Below are 20,030 nucleotides of genomic sequence, written 5' to 3'. Positions count from 1 at the left end.
ATAGTATTTTATCCTATAAATCCTATCATTGGATATCCATGTGACTAACTCTGAGCCTCTAAAGTGCTCCATGCACTAAGTATGATCAAAGATTTTTTTGAAGGCATGCTGCATCAATAAGCATCCAATTTATGGAGCAACTTCATAAAACATAATTAATTTTAAAAATGATTTGTGGATGCTAGACCAAATAAATGAAATGGTATTCCAAATAGCAATGTAATCAGTAGATTATTTAAAATGATTCACTACAGATAAAACTTTTGAACAGATGTTTTCCATGCAAGTTCTGAACATTAAGTGTCATTCAGTTTGCTTAAAGAACAGGCTGGGAGGGGTGAAAAAGATCCTAAATTAATTAGCTGTACATCAGCATAATTGGGACCATCATAATCTTAAACTGGAATGCCTGCAAAGTGAATATATTTTCCATCCTCCTCAATCTTTTATCTGAAATCTTCTTTTCCTGTAGAAAATTAAAGATCAAAATCAGAGCAAAATCAACCATGCAAAGTGGTCTTTTATCTTCTAGCTCATCAGTGATGTGATAGAACCATCACATAGCCATTGCACATGTTGGAAATCTCGTCAGAAATGGGAAAAATAATGTGAAATTTCAGTATCATACTTTGCATAGTTCATAACTACTTAAGTATCCTGTCACCAATCTACTGTAATTGTTTCCTTAATCACATCATAATATAAATTATGCTTTATGAGTTACTTTTAAGCCAATGTTTCAATCAATTAGATTTTTACAGCTAGCTACTGATTCCTTTTCTGCCTGAATTAAGACATCATCATGGAAATTAAACACCAAAAGAACATGACATCACCATCTGTATGTGTCTATTTTGCTTTGTTTATAATGTTTATGGACACTGCAACAAATTGAGTGTACCTACAGTATCTTGGTTTGGTTTAGTAAATAAGGTGCGTGAGATTCCTTATTGTTTGGTAATATGTTGCCTTTTCTGCGTTTCTGTTTAAATTTAATGGGGTTTTTATTTATTAAAAATCCAGATATTTTAAATGATCCTTATCCATCCTGCCGATTTTGTCAATGAACTATATACTATCGTTATCTCCCATTGAGAGCTGAGCATGTTTTATCTCAACATTGCAATGTAGTGCCCTCAGTGCAGCTCAAGCACTGTCATAGATGCCCAGCCTGCAGTCCAGGAAGATCCATGAACTCCATCAGCCTGTTGCTTTCTCCCAAGGGAGAATAAGATGAATTCTCTTCTCCTGGAGCAAAAAGCATCTATGACATCCCGACTGCAGCTGTGAGCTGCAACCAATGGTGTTTTGCTTGCTCCAGTCTGAAACAATCTCCAACCAAATAAATTGGTGGGGTGGCCAATGTGTCTGTTTCATCCGTTGGCAAAATGCTTCTGGCCAGAGGTGAGAGTAATTTGATCCAGCTCACTGGTAATTGAGTGGTCACAGCTTTCTTTTTGAAGCAACAATTCTTGGTAAGCAATTTAATACGCGTTCATTACTGGCTCTGGCCTTACTGCAACTGCAGCATGTATCATGTCATCATCAGTACTACTTTAACGCATTACTGAAATATTAATAAGAAGAGGCCATTTGACCCTTTCATGTCCATGATGGTTCCTATTATAGCGATCTCCTCAGTCTCATTCTTACCCTGCAACTTGTTCTTCCCTCTATATCCATCAACTCCCCTTTGATTCTTCTGTCATTTCCTTATACTTGAGGTGCGATTCACAGAAATAAATGAGGAATAAACTACAGAAGTCCACACGGTCCATTTGGTGTCATAATTTCAGAGGATCTATCCTGGGACCATCACGTAAGAGCCATTACAAAGAAAGCATGGCAGTACCTCATTTTTCTTCGATGTTTGCACAGATTTGGCATTTCATATGAAACTCTGACAAACATCTATAGATGCACAGGTGAGAGGATCCTGACTGGTTGCATCATGGCCTGGTATTGATACCCCTGTAGCCCTCTCACCGGGCTCGTATACAAACCTGGCTCGATAGCTAACTCTGCTAACAGCCACTTGACACAGCAGTGAGAAGGTCACCTTTCATAAGCAAGATACAGTACATCTAGGGTCAGAATCATTTAGGTTCAACCAAGCAGGAAAACTGGAATGTTCTGATTAAGGAATTTTGATTGTAGTGAATGCTGTGTAAATACTATCCCATAAACAGTTATCTTTCGCTAGGAAATGTCAGATCATACACCGGCAAAAAATTATGAAGGAAGTATGTTTACCAAATTTTCAACTTTAACAAATAGCTACAGAAAAATGAAGGGCTGATTGCAGTTAAACCAGCCCAATGTGCACATCGGTGCTCAATTCTGAAGAAGTCGTGGGTATCACCACACTTACGCGCTGAACCCATGTTCTGCATGAAGGACAGCAGGCAGATTGAATTCCGTCAAAGACCATCTTGAACGAAGATGCTCTCTCAGAAGTATTGGCACTTCCTCCTTGGAGCCATTCAACACGTACCAAAACAACCCTGACTGGCTGACAAAACATTCCTGAGTTGAACAACATGGCTCCTTATCTTTAGCCAAAGCCAAACCACTCTTACTAGAAGAGCACACTGCTTTTGCAGAAAATAGAAACACTTTACAGGATAACAATTGAAATCATAACTATGGCAATGCACACCAGTGTGCAAGAAAAGAAAAAGGTGGTGGATACAGCCCATTTCATCACAAGAAAAGCCCTCCCCACCATTGAGCGCATCTACAAAGAACGCTGCCCACAAAAAACCAACATCCATCCTTGAGGGCCCCCACCATCCAGGCCATATTCTTTTCTTGCTGCTGCCATCAGGAAGGAGGTTCCCACATCACCAGGTTCAGAACAGTTATTACCTTTCAACCATCAGGCACCTGAGCCAGCATGGATAAATGCATTCACCTCACCTCTGAAACAATTCCACAACATATGGACATATGGACTCACTTTCAGATTCTAAAACTCATGTTCTGAGTATTATTTATTTACTTACTTATGTATTATTATTGTTTCTTTTTGTGTTTGCACAGTTTGTCTTCTTTTGTGCATTGGTTGTTTGCCGGTCTTTGTGTTAGTTTTACTTTGATTCTGTTGTATTTCTTTGTTCCGCTGTGAATGCCTGGAAGAAAGCTGAATCTCGAGCTAGAATCTAGTGAGGTGTACTTGCTGTGATAATAGATCTACTGTGCTTTGAACTTTGTTCATAAAAGAACATGCAAATTTTCACACATACCACCAGAGATCAAGATCAGAGGCCACACAGGCAGTGGTGGGGGGGGGGGGGGGGGTGGAATTGAACCTGGGTCACCTGTACTATAAAGTGTTGTGCTAACCACCACTACCATGCTGTCATGGTATATGTTGTATACTTAAACTTGGCTTTTGACAAGGTTCCGTATGGTAGATTGGTCCAAAAGAATAAAGCACTTGAGATCCCAGGTGTACTAGCAGATGAGATCCAAAATTAGCATGGTGATAGGAGGCAGAGGGTAGCGGTGGAGAGATGTTTTTCCAGCTGATAGTCTATAACCAGTGATGGCCTGCAGGGGTCACTGCCGAGACCTTAGTTGTCTGTTATATCTATATAAATGACTTGGTTGAGAATGTAAGTGGACTGATGCTGAAAATGCTGTTGATGACATGTAAATTGACAACAAAGAAGGTTCCCTAAGTAGCATGTTAGCAGTATGTTTACAGTAAATAGCAGTAATAGTGTGGGGGCTGAGCCCATACTTCCCTGAAGATGGCGACTAAAGTAGACAAGGCTGTGAAGGAGGTAAGCTTGCCTGCATAGGCTGAGGTATTGAGTATAGGTGTTGGGGTGTCAAGTTGCAGCCATACAAAGATTGGTTAAAATGCACTTTAAGTGTTGTTTACAGATCTGGTCACTACACTACAGGAAGGCTATGGTAGGCAGAGTCCACAGAGGTTTACCAGGATGTCGTCTGGAGTAGAGGGCTTCACTTATAAAAAGAGATTGTGCACTTCAGGAAGTGTAAGACGAGGGAACATACACCTGTCCTCATAAAGGCATCAGAAGTGGAAAGAGTTAGCAATTTCAAGTTCCTGGGCATTTAATATCTTTGAAGGTCTATCCTGGACCCAACATATTGATACAGCAACAAAGAAAGCACAACAGCATCTATATTTCATTAAGGGTTTGAGGAGATTTGGTACGTCTCCAAACACAACTCACAAATTTCTATAGCTGTACCATGGAAAGCATTCTAACTGGCCGCATCACCATCTGGTATGGATGGGGTGGCGAGTGTTACTACACAAGACCGAAATAAGCTGCAGAAAGTTGTAAACTCAGTCAGCTCCATCATAGGCATTTTCTTCTGTAATATCCAGGACTTCTTCAAGGAGCAATGCTTCAAATGGGCAGCATCCAGGCATCCATCATTAAGGACCTTGATCACTCAGGTCATGCCTTGTTCTCAATGCTACCATCAGGGAGGAGGTACAGAAGCCTGAAGGCACACACTCAGCAATTCAGGAACAGCTTCTTCCCCTCTGCCATTCAATTTCTGAATGGATATTGATCCCTACCTCACTACTTTTTTATTTGTATTTTTGCAAATACAAATTTTACTAATTTAATGAAATTTTACTGTAATTCACATTGTTTCTATTATTTGTTGCATTCTGCTACTGCCACAAAATCAACAAATTTCACAACATATGCCAGTGATATTAAACCTGACTCTGATTTTGAGATTGCAACAGGCTGGATTTATTCACACTAGAAGGTAGAAGGCCGAGGAGTGACGGTATTGAGCAGGGATCCCCAGACTTTTTTATGCCATGGACACCTACCATTAACTGAGTGGTCTGTGACCCCCAGGTTGGAACCCCTATTATAGAGCTTTATAAAATTTTGAACGATGAAATAGATTTTTTGCTAAAAATAGATAGGAAGTATGGTTGCTGTTTTCCCCAGGGCAGGGGAGTCTAGAATTAGGCAGCACAGGTTTTAGGAGAGGGGTGAGAAATTTAAGGAGTTCTGTGGGTCAGGTTTCTCACATAGTATGTGGTGGTTTCTGGAACGAGCTGCCAGAGTGATGATAGAAGCAGCAATAGCTCTGCCATGATTATACTCACACTGGTGATCCACAAGGGCTGTGCCCTCAGCCCCCTATTTTACTTTCCATACACTCACGACAGTGAGTCCAGATTCTGTTCCACCTCCATCTACCAGTCTGCAGATGACGCCACCGGGGTGGGTTAGATCTCAAATAATGAAGAGGCGGAGCACAGGAAGGAGGTAGGGAGCCCTGTGACACGGGGTGAAGACATCAACCTTTCCCTCAGTGTCAGCAGAATAAAAGCGATGGTCATTGACTTCAAGAGCAGGGAGAAGTACCTGCTCACGTATGCATCAGTGTTGCTGAGGTGGAGCAGGCTGAGCAATCTAAACAAGAGCAATAGCTTTTCCTGGTCCGACCACTAGGTGCTACTGCCAAGAAAGCTCACAGTGGTTTCCACTTCCTGAGAAAGCTACGGAAATTTGACATTTCCCCATTGACCCACACCAACTTTTACAGATGCACCATCGGAAGCGTTCTATCTGCTCTATCAAAGACCACAAGAAATTGGAGATGGTTATGGGCACAGTTCAGTCCATCACAAAAGCCAGCCTCCCCTCGCTGGATCTGTCAACACTGACAGATGATGACAGGAAGTTGTGGCCTGTAGCAGCAAAGCTGTGGGTTCAAATGTCATAGCCATTATTTCCGAATACAGCATAGTTATTGTTTACATTTATTGATAGAGCACTCATTAAATTTTGCAGCTAAGCACCCTTTCAGAAGATCTGCTGGCAATCGCTGGCGCAGGAATAGTAATCAGTTCAATACTAGAACCTTCAAAATGTTATCTCTTTCAAGAAAGATGTAGAAGAAAGTCGGAAGAAATTCTCATGTGTTCCCATTGTATAAATTATAAAGTAAATTATGGACCATATACAGCCAATGACACCACTGCCATTGGCAGAACCGCAGATGCCAATAAGGAAGCTTGCAGGAGTGAGCTAAATTAGCTGGTTGAGTGGTACCATACCAACAACCTTGCACTCAACATCAGCAAAACCACGGACTTGAATGTAGGCTTCAGGAAGGGGGAGTCAGAAGTACACACACCCGTTCTCATTGAGGAGTCAACAGCATCAATTTCCTGGCTGTCAATATCTCAGAGATCTATGCTGGATCCAATGTATTGATGCAATCACGAAGAAGGCATACCAGTGGCTTCACATTAATAGAAGTTAGAGGAAATTTGATACATTCCCAAAGACTCTGCAAATCTCTACTGATGTACTGTGGAGTGCATTCTAATTGGATGCATTACCATCCAGTATAGAAGCTCCAATGCACATGATTGAAAGAGGCTGAAGACTCAGCCCACTGAAGCCTCCCCACCATTTTCAAAAGGCCGTGCTTCAAGAAAGTGTCATCCATCACTAAGGACCCACACCATCCAGAATATGCCCTCTTCCTATTAGTACCATCAGGGGATGGTACAGGTATCTGAAGATGCACATTAGGAACAATTCTTCCCCACTGCCATCCGATTTCTGAATGGTCTTTGCAAATTCCTCTTCTGCACTCTTTCTTCTTATTATTTTTATTGTAACTTACAGTAATTTTTAGGTCTTGCACTGTACTGCTGCCACAAAAACAACAAACTTCATGACATATGCCAGAGATAATAACACCAATTCTGATTCTGATTCATTGTATTTAGGTACTGTAAATGCTTCTGTTACTTGCAGTTTCACTTCCATTTCAAATCATTTAATTCTCCTCATGTTCTCATCTGCCTACATTAACTGATTTAGTAACAGAAGTAACCATTTCCAAACTGCATGTGGACCACGAGAAGGACCCAATAACATCTGTCTACTCAAGTTTTCTCAAATTAAACAATTCCTTCAAATGGAACGCAGAAGTAATAATATAACCTCTCAGAATGCCATTGATGAAAACAAAATCCAGGAAAAATGAAACCACATGCATAATTTTCTAGGAAGACAGGAAAGGAATGGAGGATTATGGGCTGAGTGCAGGTCGGTGGTACTAGGTGAGAGTAAGTGTTCAGCACGGTCTAGAAGGGCCGAGATGGCCTGTTTCTGTGCTGTAATTGTTATATGGTTATATGGTTATATGGAAGCCTTCAAAAAGCCCAGAAAAGATTAAGGTATTTTGTTTCTGGAAAGCAAACTTTCAGTACTTTTAGAAAGCAAATGACTCCTGATATAGAGTCTTGGACCAAAACATCAACTGTTTATTCCCTTCCATAGATGCTGCCTGACTTGCTGAGTTACTCCAGCATTTTGAGTGTGTTGATTTAATATGCATTTGCAGTTTTGATGATAATTAATATTAACTTTAATTAATATTAATTTTGATTTTATTCTTATGTTTGTGTTTATACTCTTCCTTAACCAAATTCACCCCCTCTGAGGTATCTACAATAGTTCAGAGCTAGCTTCTTGACTGTAAGAGAATCAAGAATTGTGATTGTCATAGAGCATGGAAACAAATGCCTCAGCCTCGCTTGACCAAGCTGACCAAGTTGTCCACCTGAATTAGTCCCATCTGCCAGCACTTAGCCCATATTCTTCTCAGCCTTTGACTATCCCCATATTCGATCATTTCACTATTAATTGTGTTCCCTACTGCTATCAAGTCCTCATTCTCTCCCTACACTTCTCCACCATTTCTTATCTTTAAGGTGCTCTTCGACAATGTCTGTCCGTGTCAAATTTTGAACCACAACAGGGTACTTATTAAATTACATTTACAAATACAAGGTGCTGTTGCATATTCTGCATTTTAAAATGAATATATTAGTGTACATTTTCTTAACAGAACAGCAAGTAAGATTAGAGCTCAGAAAATTGGAATGCTTTCTTAGGTGTGTAGCAAATAGAGAAGATGGTGCTACTTTGATGCTTTTACAGTTTGGGCACAGCGAGATAATATTTAAAACACTTGGCAAAAGATATGTCCCTTAGAATAAACGATTGAAGATAACTGCCATTAAAGTGTGTTATCTCATTTAAAGTCTCCCGCTGTGCTATATTTCAGACAAAATCAATCAGTTATGAGCAACACGTGATTGATAAAAGAACAATAAATTGAATCTGTTTCAAAACGAGATGATTCAGAGAAGCATTTTGTTGGGAAAAAAATATGCACTCACTGTTAAAAAGGCAATAATTATACAATTGCATTCTAAGTCATTTGTGGAAAGGATGAGTGAAATGGATGAAAGGAAGTCAACCCTGGCACCAATATCAGAGCCCTTCCTCAACAATATGAGTCAATTTCCATCAGCCACACTCAGAAATTAATGGGGGTGATTTTGGGGACCACACCTACTTGTAAGTATTTTCCATGTCTTCTTTTCTTCATCATAATACTGAACGAGGTTGCTTGGAAGTCGATCTGGACCAGGAGGCAATCCACCGACCAATAACAGGAGTTTCTTACTGGAGCGAATTCTGGAAAAAAGTATTCAAAGAAAATTGAGAGTTTCATTTTGCAAAATGTGTATGACTCATGTTATGAGTGTTGGAATGGATTCTGATAAATCGTTACTTCATTACTAAAAGTCTCAGTCTGGTTTAGAATTGCTACCTATATAATTTGGAAGTGGATCACAGGGTTTTTGAAGTATCTGTCTTATAAAATTTTAAAACTGTGAACAAATATCCAACGTATTTTTTTTCTCTGGCATTTTTTGTTATGATTCTTAACTTTGACAATGAATAAAGTAACATCATCAACTGTGGGGCTTCAGAGTTGAATGCTATTACCAAATATGTTATTTCCAAATAACATCTACACACACACACACACACACACACACACACACACACACACACACACACACACACACACACACACACACACACACACACACACACACACACACACACACACACACACACACACACACACACACACAGAGTTCAGGGAGAGGTCACTGTACACTTCAGGAGCAGAAATCCTAGATTGACCTCTAAATGTTATCGGTGCTAATTGTACCTCTGCCATCATAGGATGTTAACGCAGCCCAGACCAGGGCCATCTGTTCTGTTTAGGCCAACGAACCAGAATGTTCACGAGATAAACCATCAGGGATTGTCAAAATCATATTCTTAAAGTAATTTTTTCATTAAATGTACACATTTAATGCTAAATTTCCAAATAAATTTTCACAAATAGCAAAACCACTCGAAGTACAATTTTTCCAACTACCCTGCATTGATTTTGGTTTTTATGATGCTGGCAGACTTGTTTGTTACCCAAAGGATCCAAGCATAATCGTAAACAAATCTTAGATTCAGGAGAGTTGTGTCAGACTCATTGGATAATATTGTCTTAATCGATGCCATTTGTCTCCAGTCACCGTGAGAATGCCAGCAAGAGGGCATCAAAAGGAGCATCAGGAGGTAATGCATCCCCTGGAGCTTATTCTTCCATTTTTTGAGATCATGGTTAATTTAGCTTTTGACCTCAACTCCATTTCATTGTCTTCATTTTCTCCAATGATGCTTCTGCAATTCACAAATCAACCTGAACACAAGATGTATTCAATGACTTAGATCAACCCTTTATCTTAAACATCTGGAAGCATCTACCCTGTCAAGCCCTTGAACGTGGGAGCACTCTGCTCAACTTGTCCTCACAAGACATACTCCTCATCCCAGGGACCAGTTAAATGAACCTTTGCTGAAGATGTTATCTCAATTGCACATGTATTCAATTCAACCCATGGGAGAATTCAAATTACTGAAGTTATTTCTTTATAAAAATACCCATGTATCTCATTGTCTGTAAATGACAACACCACAGAATGAATTCCACAGATTTAAACTGAACCAGATTTGAATCTCAGTTAGTACTGATTTGGTCTGGATGCAGAACACTATCAAGCTGACTCTATGTACTCAGAAGCCTCTAGCAATGTACTACACATGCCCTGCACCCAAAATACCCCAACGGTCTCTGACAGCAGGCAAAACTGAGTTCACAGCTTTGCCTCCTGTCATAGCCAGACAGGCTGAAATTTAAAAGCTTTTCAATGTCTCTAATATTCAAATATACTTAAAAGCTGTCACAATGGATAAATTATAATAATATATAAATATCTTTAAAAAGGAATAAAATAAATGTCATTGAACCACTGATAAGCACATCAAGTATAAATACAAAGTAAACAAGAATTAACGCATCACGTACATTTTACTTCTAATTTACAGGTCAGGGATTCTATTCAAATCACTGTGGATTCCAGTCATTTGGTAGAAGCATTGTGGGAAAAGATTCCTCAAACCATGCTGAGAATCCAATAAGACAACGCTCCATTGTTAGATTTCATGTCTTTGGAATTTCTTTGTGAGGAATTAGCTGAATGTTGGTCATTCCCTTCAAAAGCACTGACCAGAACCAAAAATGGTTTTCTTCCTCCACTATAAAACATGATTAATTTCTAACTTTTTCTCACTCCAAAGAAAGATACTTCCTGACCTATCACCATCGCCTCTGTTTTTATTTCAGGTTCCCAGTACCTACAGCTTGCTATTAACTTGTGCATTTCCTAATGCTTAGAGAGTGAAGGGCAAAGACCAGATATGTGAAAGGGAAAGATACAATGAAGTCCACTGTGATATGAGGTTACAATCTGAAGCATCTTTCAAAATAGAAATATTATTAACTCTTTAGGTAACTAATCAAAATCACTGTCATCTGCTTAACTATATAATAATGCAAGAGACAGCCAACAATTTTACAAAGATTTAAAACATACTGTATGCAGGGCAGAAAGAGAGAACTTTTGAAACTTCTGAGGCTCATTTTATGTGTTTAAAGCTTGTGCAAAGTTACATCATCTAAAAGTGAGTGGTGAGGCTGCAGCTGACGATACAGACAAGGCCAAGTAATGTACAAAAGTTTGGCTGAAATCATTCATGGGGGGAGGGGGGTTATTTGCCTGAGTAAGGGTATAATTATGATAAGACTGGCTTATTTTGGAAGCACCTGCTAGATTTTACTTTCATTGCAAAGGGAAAAAATTGAATGCCTGAATATGAAGCGGCGAAGTACCATCAAACTTTGTTGCCCGGCCAACAATGCAGTTAGAATCTGCAGACTGAGACCTCTTCAGGTGTACCATGAAGAAAACTTTAGGCTCTGAAGTGCTCTCTCTCCTGAAATGGATATCCAACCAGAAGCCACAAGTTGTTATCGTAATATCTGAGACTGTATTTTACTTGAATGGGACTGAAAGGATCTCTGTATCAGCTGGCACAGATTCAAAGGTCTGACTGATCTCATTCTGCATTGAAAGGGGATATGAAATATAAAATTATAACCCAGCTGACCTACAATCAGTAGTAAGAAAAAGAGTGGGATCTATTAAATAAGTGGTAACACAGTATTTAGAAAATAAGCACAGAATTGGATGTCAGCATGGGTTTATGAAAAGAAACACAAGAGACTACAGATGCAGTAATCTGAGGCAAAGTATGAAATGCTGGATAAACTCAGCAAATCACGTCCTGATGCAGGGTCTCAACCTGAATGGGCAACCACCACTTTCCCCCCAAAGATGCTTAACTTTCTGTGTTTTTCTTGCAGTTCATTTTTTGTTTCATGAAAGGAAAATTATGCCTGGCAAATTTCTTAACACTTTCTAAGTTTGTAACTAGCAGGATAAATAAGAAGGAACCAGAGATAGGAACAAACAACCAGAAATAAACGAGTTCATTATTAGGAGATACCATAGGGAACGGTGTTAGGGTTCCAGCATTTTGAAGCCTAAAAAGAGATGATGCAAACTAATTGTAAATTTCCTTCATTTTATAAGAATCGGAGGTGAACTCGTTGTATCTACAAAAGCTTTACATAGCTTGATAGGTAGATCCATAGCTTTGTTAAAAAAGGAGTCACCATAAGGCACATAAGGTCTGCCTTACAGGATTGAGATGTTAAGAAATTTCTTCATCCAAGTGCTAGTGAACCTTTGGTATTCTCTGTCCAAGACAACTGTGGAGGTTCAATCACAAAAATGTATGCACTACAGAGATTAATTGATTGATATCCAGATATTTAGGGAGTCAAGGTATGTGGTGCTGATGTACTCGTTGTAAGATTGGCCATGAACTTATTTATATGACAGAACGGTTACAAGTATCTGACACCTGTTTCGATTTCTTATCTTCCTGACCACCTTGACAGTAAAATTTTATTAAAATTTTCAATTTTATGCTTTTGACAATAAATTTGTAATTGCACTTAAAGCAAACAATTATTCTAATTTGCCTTTTCAGTCTGTGGAGAAGCATCTCTACGTAAAATTCAGTAAAGTCATGATTAACACTGGCAATGTAAGGGCTGGCAATTAATACTTGCAGGACTTTAAGTCTGATATTCAGGTTAGGTGAGCAGTGAGAAATGCATTCAATCATAGTTGACTTAAATCACAATTTGACTTTGATTTATTATTATTCAAGCCAAGGTGGTTCTGCAAATGTTTGCAATTTACTAACAGAATCAAGAGAACGATCAACTTTAATACAGAATGTCATCAAGACAGCATCACTGCTGCTATATTAAAGTATTTCTTAGTTTGCTTTTGGAGACAAATTAAGAAGAGTGGAATTAAAGTGGGTACCCTTTGCAAAATTGTCTGACAATCAACTTGTCTGATTTGTGAATAAATTTATTTCTCCATGTTGGCGTAATGTTTAGTAAGTTAGAGTAAACTTGATCACACATATGAAACAACAAAGGTGTTTATCGACTGCTTTGTTAACTGTTATATCCAGACATGAACATATTTAAGTCAGGAAAAAAGAATAGTTTTTATTGTTAAATCCCGTTTCACATGTAAAAAAAAAGTGCTGAAAAAATCTCAGTGGGTCAGACAGCATCTATGGAAAGAGAAACAATTAATACCTCAGTTCTGAGAACATCAAAGGTACAACTGTTGACATGTATTTCATTCAGATCTTTAGGAAGTTTGCTTTCAGATTTGACTTTTCACAGAAAACCTATCAGGCTTATTTCAGTGCCTGTAGAGATTATCAGTTGAAAACTTCACTGTGTATCATTGTGCTCAATGTAATTCCATACAGCCATCATGTATAAATACCAATAAATCATAATAACTTTAATGTATACATTAATGCATATTAAAATTACCTCAAATGTATTAAGAAAAACAATCAAAGCTTTGAGATGAGATATGCATTATGTGCTGAAAAACATCTAGATTCAGAAATAAAATGCAGTGCATCACAAAATCTTTCTGTTCTTTGGTATGTTAATGTCTTTGTGCTACTAGGCCTATTGGCACATCCATCCATACAATGGATCTTGTTTTATTAAGATTATTGCAACTGCTGTGCAGTAAATAAAAAAAATCAAGATAACCTTGATAAGGATATGCACTCTGCCAACTCTACATGAAATGGCTCTATCTGTTACTTCCGTCATCAGCAGAACATACTCCATGAAAACAAAAGGGAAAATAATTAATTTTATGAGCACTCCTTCAAAGGCTGGAATTTATTTTGGATCAGTGCTCATTATGAAGCGATCAACAAGAATGAGTGCAAATGGTATAAAGAAGTTAAACATAATGATTGGTATCAATAATATGATCACAAATAATACTGAAAAATCTAGTCTGCATTAAACTTAACTGTTGTACACATCAAAGTGCTTCGGAATGAAGAATGAGGAAATGAAAAATAAATTAAATCCACAAAGATAAGAAATCAGTGAAAAGGTCAATCTGCTTATCAAATATTCCATCTTTCAAGTTTCAAGCAAGTCCTTGCCCATTCCTTTTGTCTCTACTCAATTAGAAATCCTTTTGTGAATATAGCCATGCCATATCTTTTCCCAAAGTCAACAAATACACTTTAGATTAAACAAATTTATGGGTAATTGTGCAGTAACATTTCCAAGCAAATGGTAAGGGCTTTCCTAGGAAATCATGGGCAGACTGTGATCTTCCTTTCAGTAAATCACAGGCTGCAGAGGTTCTGAAATGCAATGACTGCGAGAGGTGAATGCCACTGGGAGCTCCAAAGGACAGATCATTTCTTTAACTTCCTGAATATAAAACACACTGTCACATTACTCTATACTGGTTTTATGCAAAATATCTCTTTAGACCTATCTTACCCAGCATTTTAAAAGCAAGGAGACAACCTTTTTAATCTTTCCTGTTCTAATGACATTTGATTGATCTTTTGCAAGCTATGAAATGACCTTGTGACCTTTGTATTCAGAGCAACTGAATTATTGCTGAATCTTGTGGATCATTTTTAATCCAGTTCTTCCTCATTTGTCGCCCTTAGCAAATTTTGACACGCCGTGAGAATTACATTAGAAATACAAGACATCTTTAAATGTGAAATACCCTTAGAAAGTAAGACCATATATTTTGGGTATATACCTCAAGAATGGTTGAAAAGACATAAATATTTAATGAATATACGGTTGGTGGCTGGTAAAAAGACTCTTACCAGGAAATGGTTATCACAGGAGAGCCCAACTTTAAACGCATGGATGGAGATTACAATGGACATTTACAAAATGGAGAAGATAACAGCATCTGTTAATCATAAGTTGGAACAATTTTTTTAGTAACAAAAAATAAAACTTCAGAGAATCATAGAAAAAAAAGGTCCATTTCCATAAAGAAGTTTTAATTGCGCTTTTTAATTATTGGTCCATATCTTTGTAGGCTGCAGTGCTTCGACTGCATAGCCAAGTACATTTTAAATAATACCTCATAGGCCTGATTTTATTCTCACAAATCAATGAATATGTTGTGAAAAAAGATCACTCCCTACTTGTATAGTTTTCTCCTTTTGCTTGTTCCATCTTTCCTCTCTTTTCTATGTGTATACCTCAGATAAATATTAAGTGGAGATTTGTGGCAAATATGACTATATGATATACAATATATGTATAGTATCTGAAATACATCTTATGGAAATGTTTGTTTGATGATTAACCAATAAAAAATAAATTACAAAGAAAAGACATGACAAAATGTATAAAACTGTTGTAAACAATCGAATCTATAGTTTAGAAGACTCCTGTTCATTTTGGCAATGATGCTGAGATGGCCAACGATTCTCCCTTTATGACACAGGGAATGAGTCAGAAAAGAAAGTGGAGCTGAAGGCTGACATTTGGAGCACCTGCATCTGGAGAAGTCATAATCAAACAGAAACGCGAATAGATATGAAAAGAGAAACAAAGAGGAAAAGTGAACAACTGGAGAAATAATGAGGATAGGCAGAGGAGGAGTAGTACAAAGGCAAAGAATTTCATTTCTCCCCTTCATCAGGGTTTGTTTTTCTTCCCTGAAGCTTCTCACCGTCTTTGCACATTGGAGGATCCTCCCAACAATGCTTTCAAATTCCTCTTAATGATTACCACGTAGAGGCCAACCTTGTGATCTTTTACACCTTGGTGAAAAACACTTGATCTGTACTCGGTGATATTCCATCTGGTCCTTAGCATCTGATTTCATAAACAGGAATAATTTACTTTCTCTGAACTCTGTGATGGTGTGCAGACCATTTGTGAAATGGCCACTCATGCACTCCTTACAATCAAGATACTTGCACAGTTACTGACTATTATTAAGACAAAGTTACCCAAAATATTTCCCAGTTTCAATTTAGTAACAAAAAATAAAACTTCAGAGAATCATAGAAAAAAAAGGCCCATTTCCATAAAGAAGTTTTAATTGCGCTTTCTAATTATTGGTCCATATCTTTGTAGGCTGCAGTGCTTCGACTGCATAGCCAAGTACATTTTAAATTCTTTCTACACCCCTTCAGTCAGTGAGCTGCAGAGCTTTTGACCTAATGTTGGTATGCTAAAGGGAATAAATCCTTCCTGTCCCTCTATTCAGGCATATCGATGTCAAAATTACATTTCAACTTAGCTTGCTCTATTCTAGAAAAATCCAACTCCAGCCTATCCAATCACTCCTCATTGTTATAATTTTCTTGTCCCAGATATATTCACTTACATTTCTTTGTACCGATGAAGGGTCTCGGCCTGAAATGTCAACTGCGTATTCGTTTCCACAGATTCTGTCTGACCTGCTGAGTTCCTCCAGAATTTTGTGTTACTCTCAATTTCCAGCATCCACAAAATCTCGTGTTTATTGTTTCTAATGCTGTATTATGATGTTCAGAGTTGTGCTCAGCATTCTAGCTGTGGCTGAGGTATTCTAAGCAAGGGGACAATATGCCTACTTAAGCACCTTAATTCCCTTCAGACTACCCAAGCTCATACTTCTCAACATTCTCTATTTCCTTGCAGTATCTGTCTTCCACAAATATATTATTTTGTATTCTGCTGGACTGAATTTTATTTGCCACTTTTTTGCTCGACTGTTCAGATCTTAGTCCTATGGTATCTTCCAGAAGGCTGCAACTTTGGTGAATGACAATAAACTTGACCTTCAAGTTGAACATGAACATATATTTTTATCTCAGTAATGTGAACTGAAAAAGCTACACTGTAGAACTAAAAGAAAGCTATAGCTCATTAAAAAGATCTTTATGGCTAAATTTAAAAAAGGACTGCAATACGTAATGAAAAACTTGCATTTATATAGCACCTTTCATATCCATTTATGGATATAACAAAGACACTTTACAGTAATATGTAGTGGATTTCCTGTTATAAAGTTGGAAGAACTGATAATGATTTGCTCTAAATAAGCTTCTCCTGGGAAGCAACAAGACATATCCAGATATTATGTTTCAGTGGTGTTGATTGAAGGATAGCCAGGAAATAAACTCATGTAAAGAAAAAGGCTGGTTACTCATCAAAAGTTAAGATTTGTTCATGTTGGGACAGTTGACCTGGGAGCTGTGTAGCCTCAGTTGTAGCAAGAACTAGGTCCCAAGCCTCGGACTTGCCTGCTGCTGCATGCCAGGTAAGAGATGCAGAAGAGCCCATCAGTACTGGCATCCCGTGTTCAAGAGGTGGAATGACAGGCTGGATTGCGTTCATCTGTACACAGCCAGGAGATTGTACCATCGATTGCTGGACATTGTCACTCAGGGTTGTGGACTATATATGTTGCTTTATTCCCAGTGGATATGCTTCTTTGCTCAATATTTTGAAATATATTACCAGCTATTTTTGAATTTTTGCTTGCTGTTTTGAATGTTTTGCACCTTGGCTCCAGAGGAATGTCTTGTTCTGCTGTATCTATGTATGGTTTGAGTGGTAACTAAACTTGATTTTAGAAATTTGTGCAATCTTCTTAAAAAATACCGTAAGTATTAAGAACACCCATAGATGGTACACAAATCCATACTTTTCAAACACTTAGTGCTCTTTCTTTGACACAAGGAAACAAAATATTGCAGACTAACTATGACATAATATGTCACATATACAATGCCTATAAAAAGCATTTAACCCCTTAGAAGCTTTCATGTTTTACAACACTGAACTACAGTGGATTTAATTTGGCTTTTCTTGATCAATAGAAAAAGACTCTTTGTGTCAAAGCGAAAACAGATCTCTACAAAGTGATCTAAATTAATTAAATATAAAGCACAAAATAATTGATTGCATAAGTATTCACTCCCTTTAATATGACTCACCAAATAATCACTGGGGCAGCCCATTGGTTTTATAAGTTACATAACTAGTTAAATGGAGATCACCATGTGCAGTCAAAGCTTTTCAATTAATTGTAGTAAAATTACCCCTGTATCTGGAAGGTCCAACTGCTGGTGAGTCAGTATCCTGGCAAAAACTACACCATGAAGACAAAAGAACACTCCAAGAAACTCTGCAAAAAGGTTATTGAAAAGCACAAGTCAGGAGACGGTTACAAGAAAATTTCCAAGTCACTGAATATCCCTTGCAGTACAGTTAAGTCAATCATCAAGAAATGGAAAGAATATGGCACAGCTGTAAATCTGCCTACAGAAGGCCGTCCTCAAAAACTGAGCAACTGTGCAAGAAGGGGACTAGTGAGGGAGGCCACCAGGACACATATGACTACCCTGGAGGAGTTATAAGCTTCAGTGGCTGAGATAGGAAAGACTACGCATACAACTATTGCCCGGGTGCTTCAACAGTCACATGAAATCTCGGCTAGAGTTTGCAAGAAGGCATGTAGGAGACTCTGAAGTCAGCTGAAAGAAGGTTCTATGGTCTGATGAAACCAAAATTGAGCTTTTTGGCCATCAGATTTAACCCTACACTGCACATCATCAAAAACACACCATGCCTACCATGAAGCACGGTGGTGGCTGCATCATGATGTAGGGATGCTTCACTGCAGCAGGCCCTGGAAAGCTTGTGAAAGTAGACGGTAAAATGAATGCAGCAAAATACAGGGAAACCTGATGCAGTCTGCAAAAGGACTGCAACTTGAGAGAAGATTTGTTTTCCAGCAAGACAATGACAAGTTGGATCCAAGATTACCCCAAGCATAAAGCCAAAACTACACAAGAATGGCTTAAAAACAACAAAGTTAATGTCCTGGAGTGGCCAAGTCAGAGTGCAGACCTCAATCCAATTAAGAATTTGTAGCTGGACTTGAAGAGACCTATTTCCTCATGATCCCCATGCAATCTGACAAAGCTTGAGCAATTTTGTGAAGAAGAATGGGGAAAAATTGCAGTGTCCAGATGTGCAAAGCTGATGGAGACCTGTCCAAACAGACTTAAGACTGTAGTTGCTGCCAAAGGTGCATCTACCAAACACTGACTTGAAGATGATGAATACTTATGCAATCAATTCTTTTGTGTTTTATAGTCATATCACTTTGTAGAGATCTGTTTTCACTTTGACACGGAAGTCTTTTTCTGTTGATCAGTGTCAAAAAAGCCAAATTAAATCCACTGTGATTCAATGTTGTAAAACAATAAAACATGAAAACTTCCAAGGGGTGTGAATGCTTTTTATAGGCACTGGGTGTGTGTATAAATATATATGTTCTTTTGAAGTAGCAAAAAAGAAGTTTGCTGTACACTGCCATTGTTATGCATTTTCCTATTTGCCAAATATTACTTTTTTTTTATTAAGTGCAATCGCGAACAATAGCCAGATCAGACTACATCACTGACTATAATAAAGACTACCAGGATTTTAGCACCATGCTCAAAATCAACTGGGAATTACATAAAGTATAACTTCCACAGAAGTAGGAAGTACAGGATTTTGCTAAGTGGGGGGGGGGGGTTTAATGTAGGGAGAGGATATTATTCTAGTACTTAGTTTCTGCTTTGTGAGTTTAACTTATAAATATAGGTATGGCAGGACTTTCCATGCCCATGGAATTCACATCTTGTGATGGCTGAGGACACAAGGCCGCTTCCTGTATTTGCAACAACCAAATGTAGAGGAGGCCTGGTTGGCAAGAGTCTGAGCAACAGCCAATCAGCATTGGTCCACTTATGGGGAGTCGTCCTGCAGTTTAAAAAAAAATTCTTAGACAGGAAGGCTGGTGACTGGCAGACAGGCAAAAAAGAAAGCAAGTAGATATTTCAGGACCCCTGCAACTCCATTCTCACTACTCTGTCTCTGCACACTGATGAGGAAGGGAATCTTCTGGGTTACGTAACCAGTCAAATCCACAACATGACGGCTGTCTCAACAACAGAGGGAGGGGTGGAGAACGAGTGCAACAGGTTTGAAGGATTCTGTGTTTAGGGGAGCAAAGTTTGGGGTTTTGCCTCTCTGCTGTGAGAGTCAAGCGTACTGTTGAATAAAGCGGTGTGGGAAGGGGAGGACTGGCAGCCAGAGGATGTGGTCCGTCTTTCTGTCACAGGTAACAGAATGAGTATATGTGGTGTCATTAGAGAGCTGCTTTCCAGTCATAATCATAGATTAACACCGGCAATGGTTTATGAGAATTATTAGACATTTTTACGGAATGGAGCATATGTACATTTCTCTGTCAAATTCACCTTTTGGCGGGATTAGCTGATTATCAT

The 20,030-nt window shown here is 38.5% G+C and overlaps 1 protein-coding gene across 3 annotated transcripts in view; it reads right to left on the bottom strand.

Annotated features, from left to right (window-relative positions):
• klhl14 (kelch-like family member 14) overlaps positions 1–20,030 on the bottom strand; it is a 149,276-nt gene that overhangs the window by 117,096 nt on the left and 12,150 nt on the right. For all 3 annotated transcript variants that reach the window (XM_073043168.1, XM_073043151.1, XM_073043160.1), the window contains one exon: positions 8,398–8,519. In XM_073043168.1, coding sequence (XP_072899269.1) covers positions 8,398–8,519 — 122 coding nt within the window. The remainder of the gene's footprint in view (positions 1–8,397; positions 8,520–20,030) is intronic.

This window comes from Hemitrygon akajei, chromosome 1, assembly GCF_048418815.1.
Source record: "Hemitrygon akajei chromosome 1, sHemAka1.3, whole genome shotgun sequence".
NCBI lineage: Eukaryota > Metazoa > Chordata > Chondrichthyes > Myliobatiformes > Dasyatidae > Hemitrygon > Hemitrygon akajei.
The sequence above is the reverse complement of the archived record's forward strand: the minus strand, read 5'-3'. Positions and strand labels throughout refer to the sequence as shown.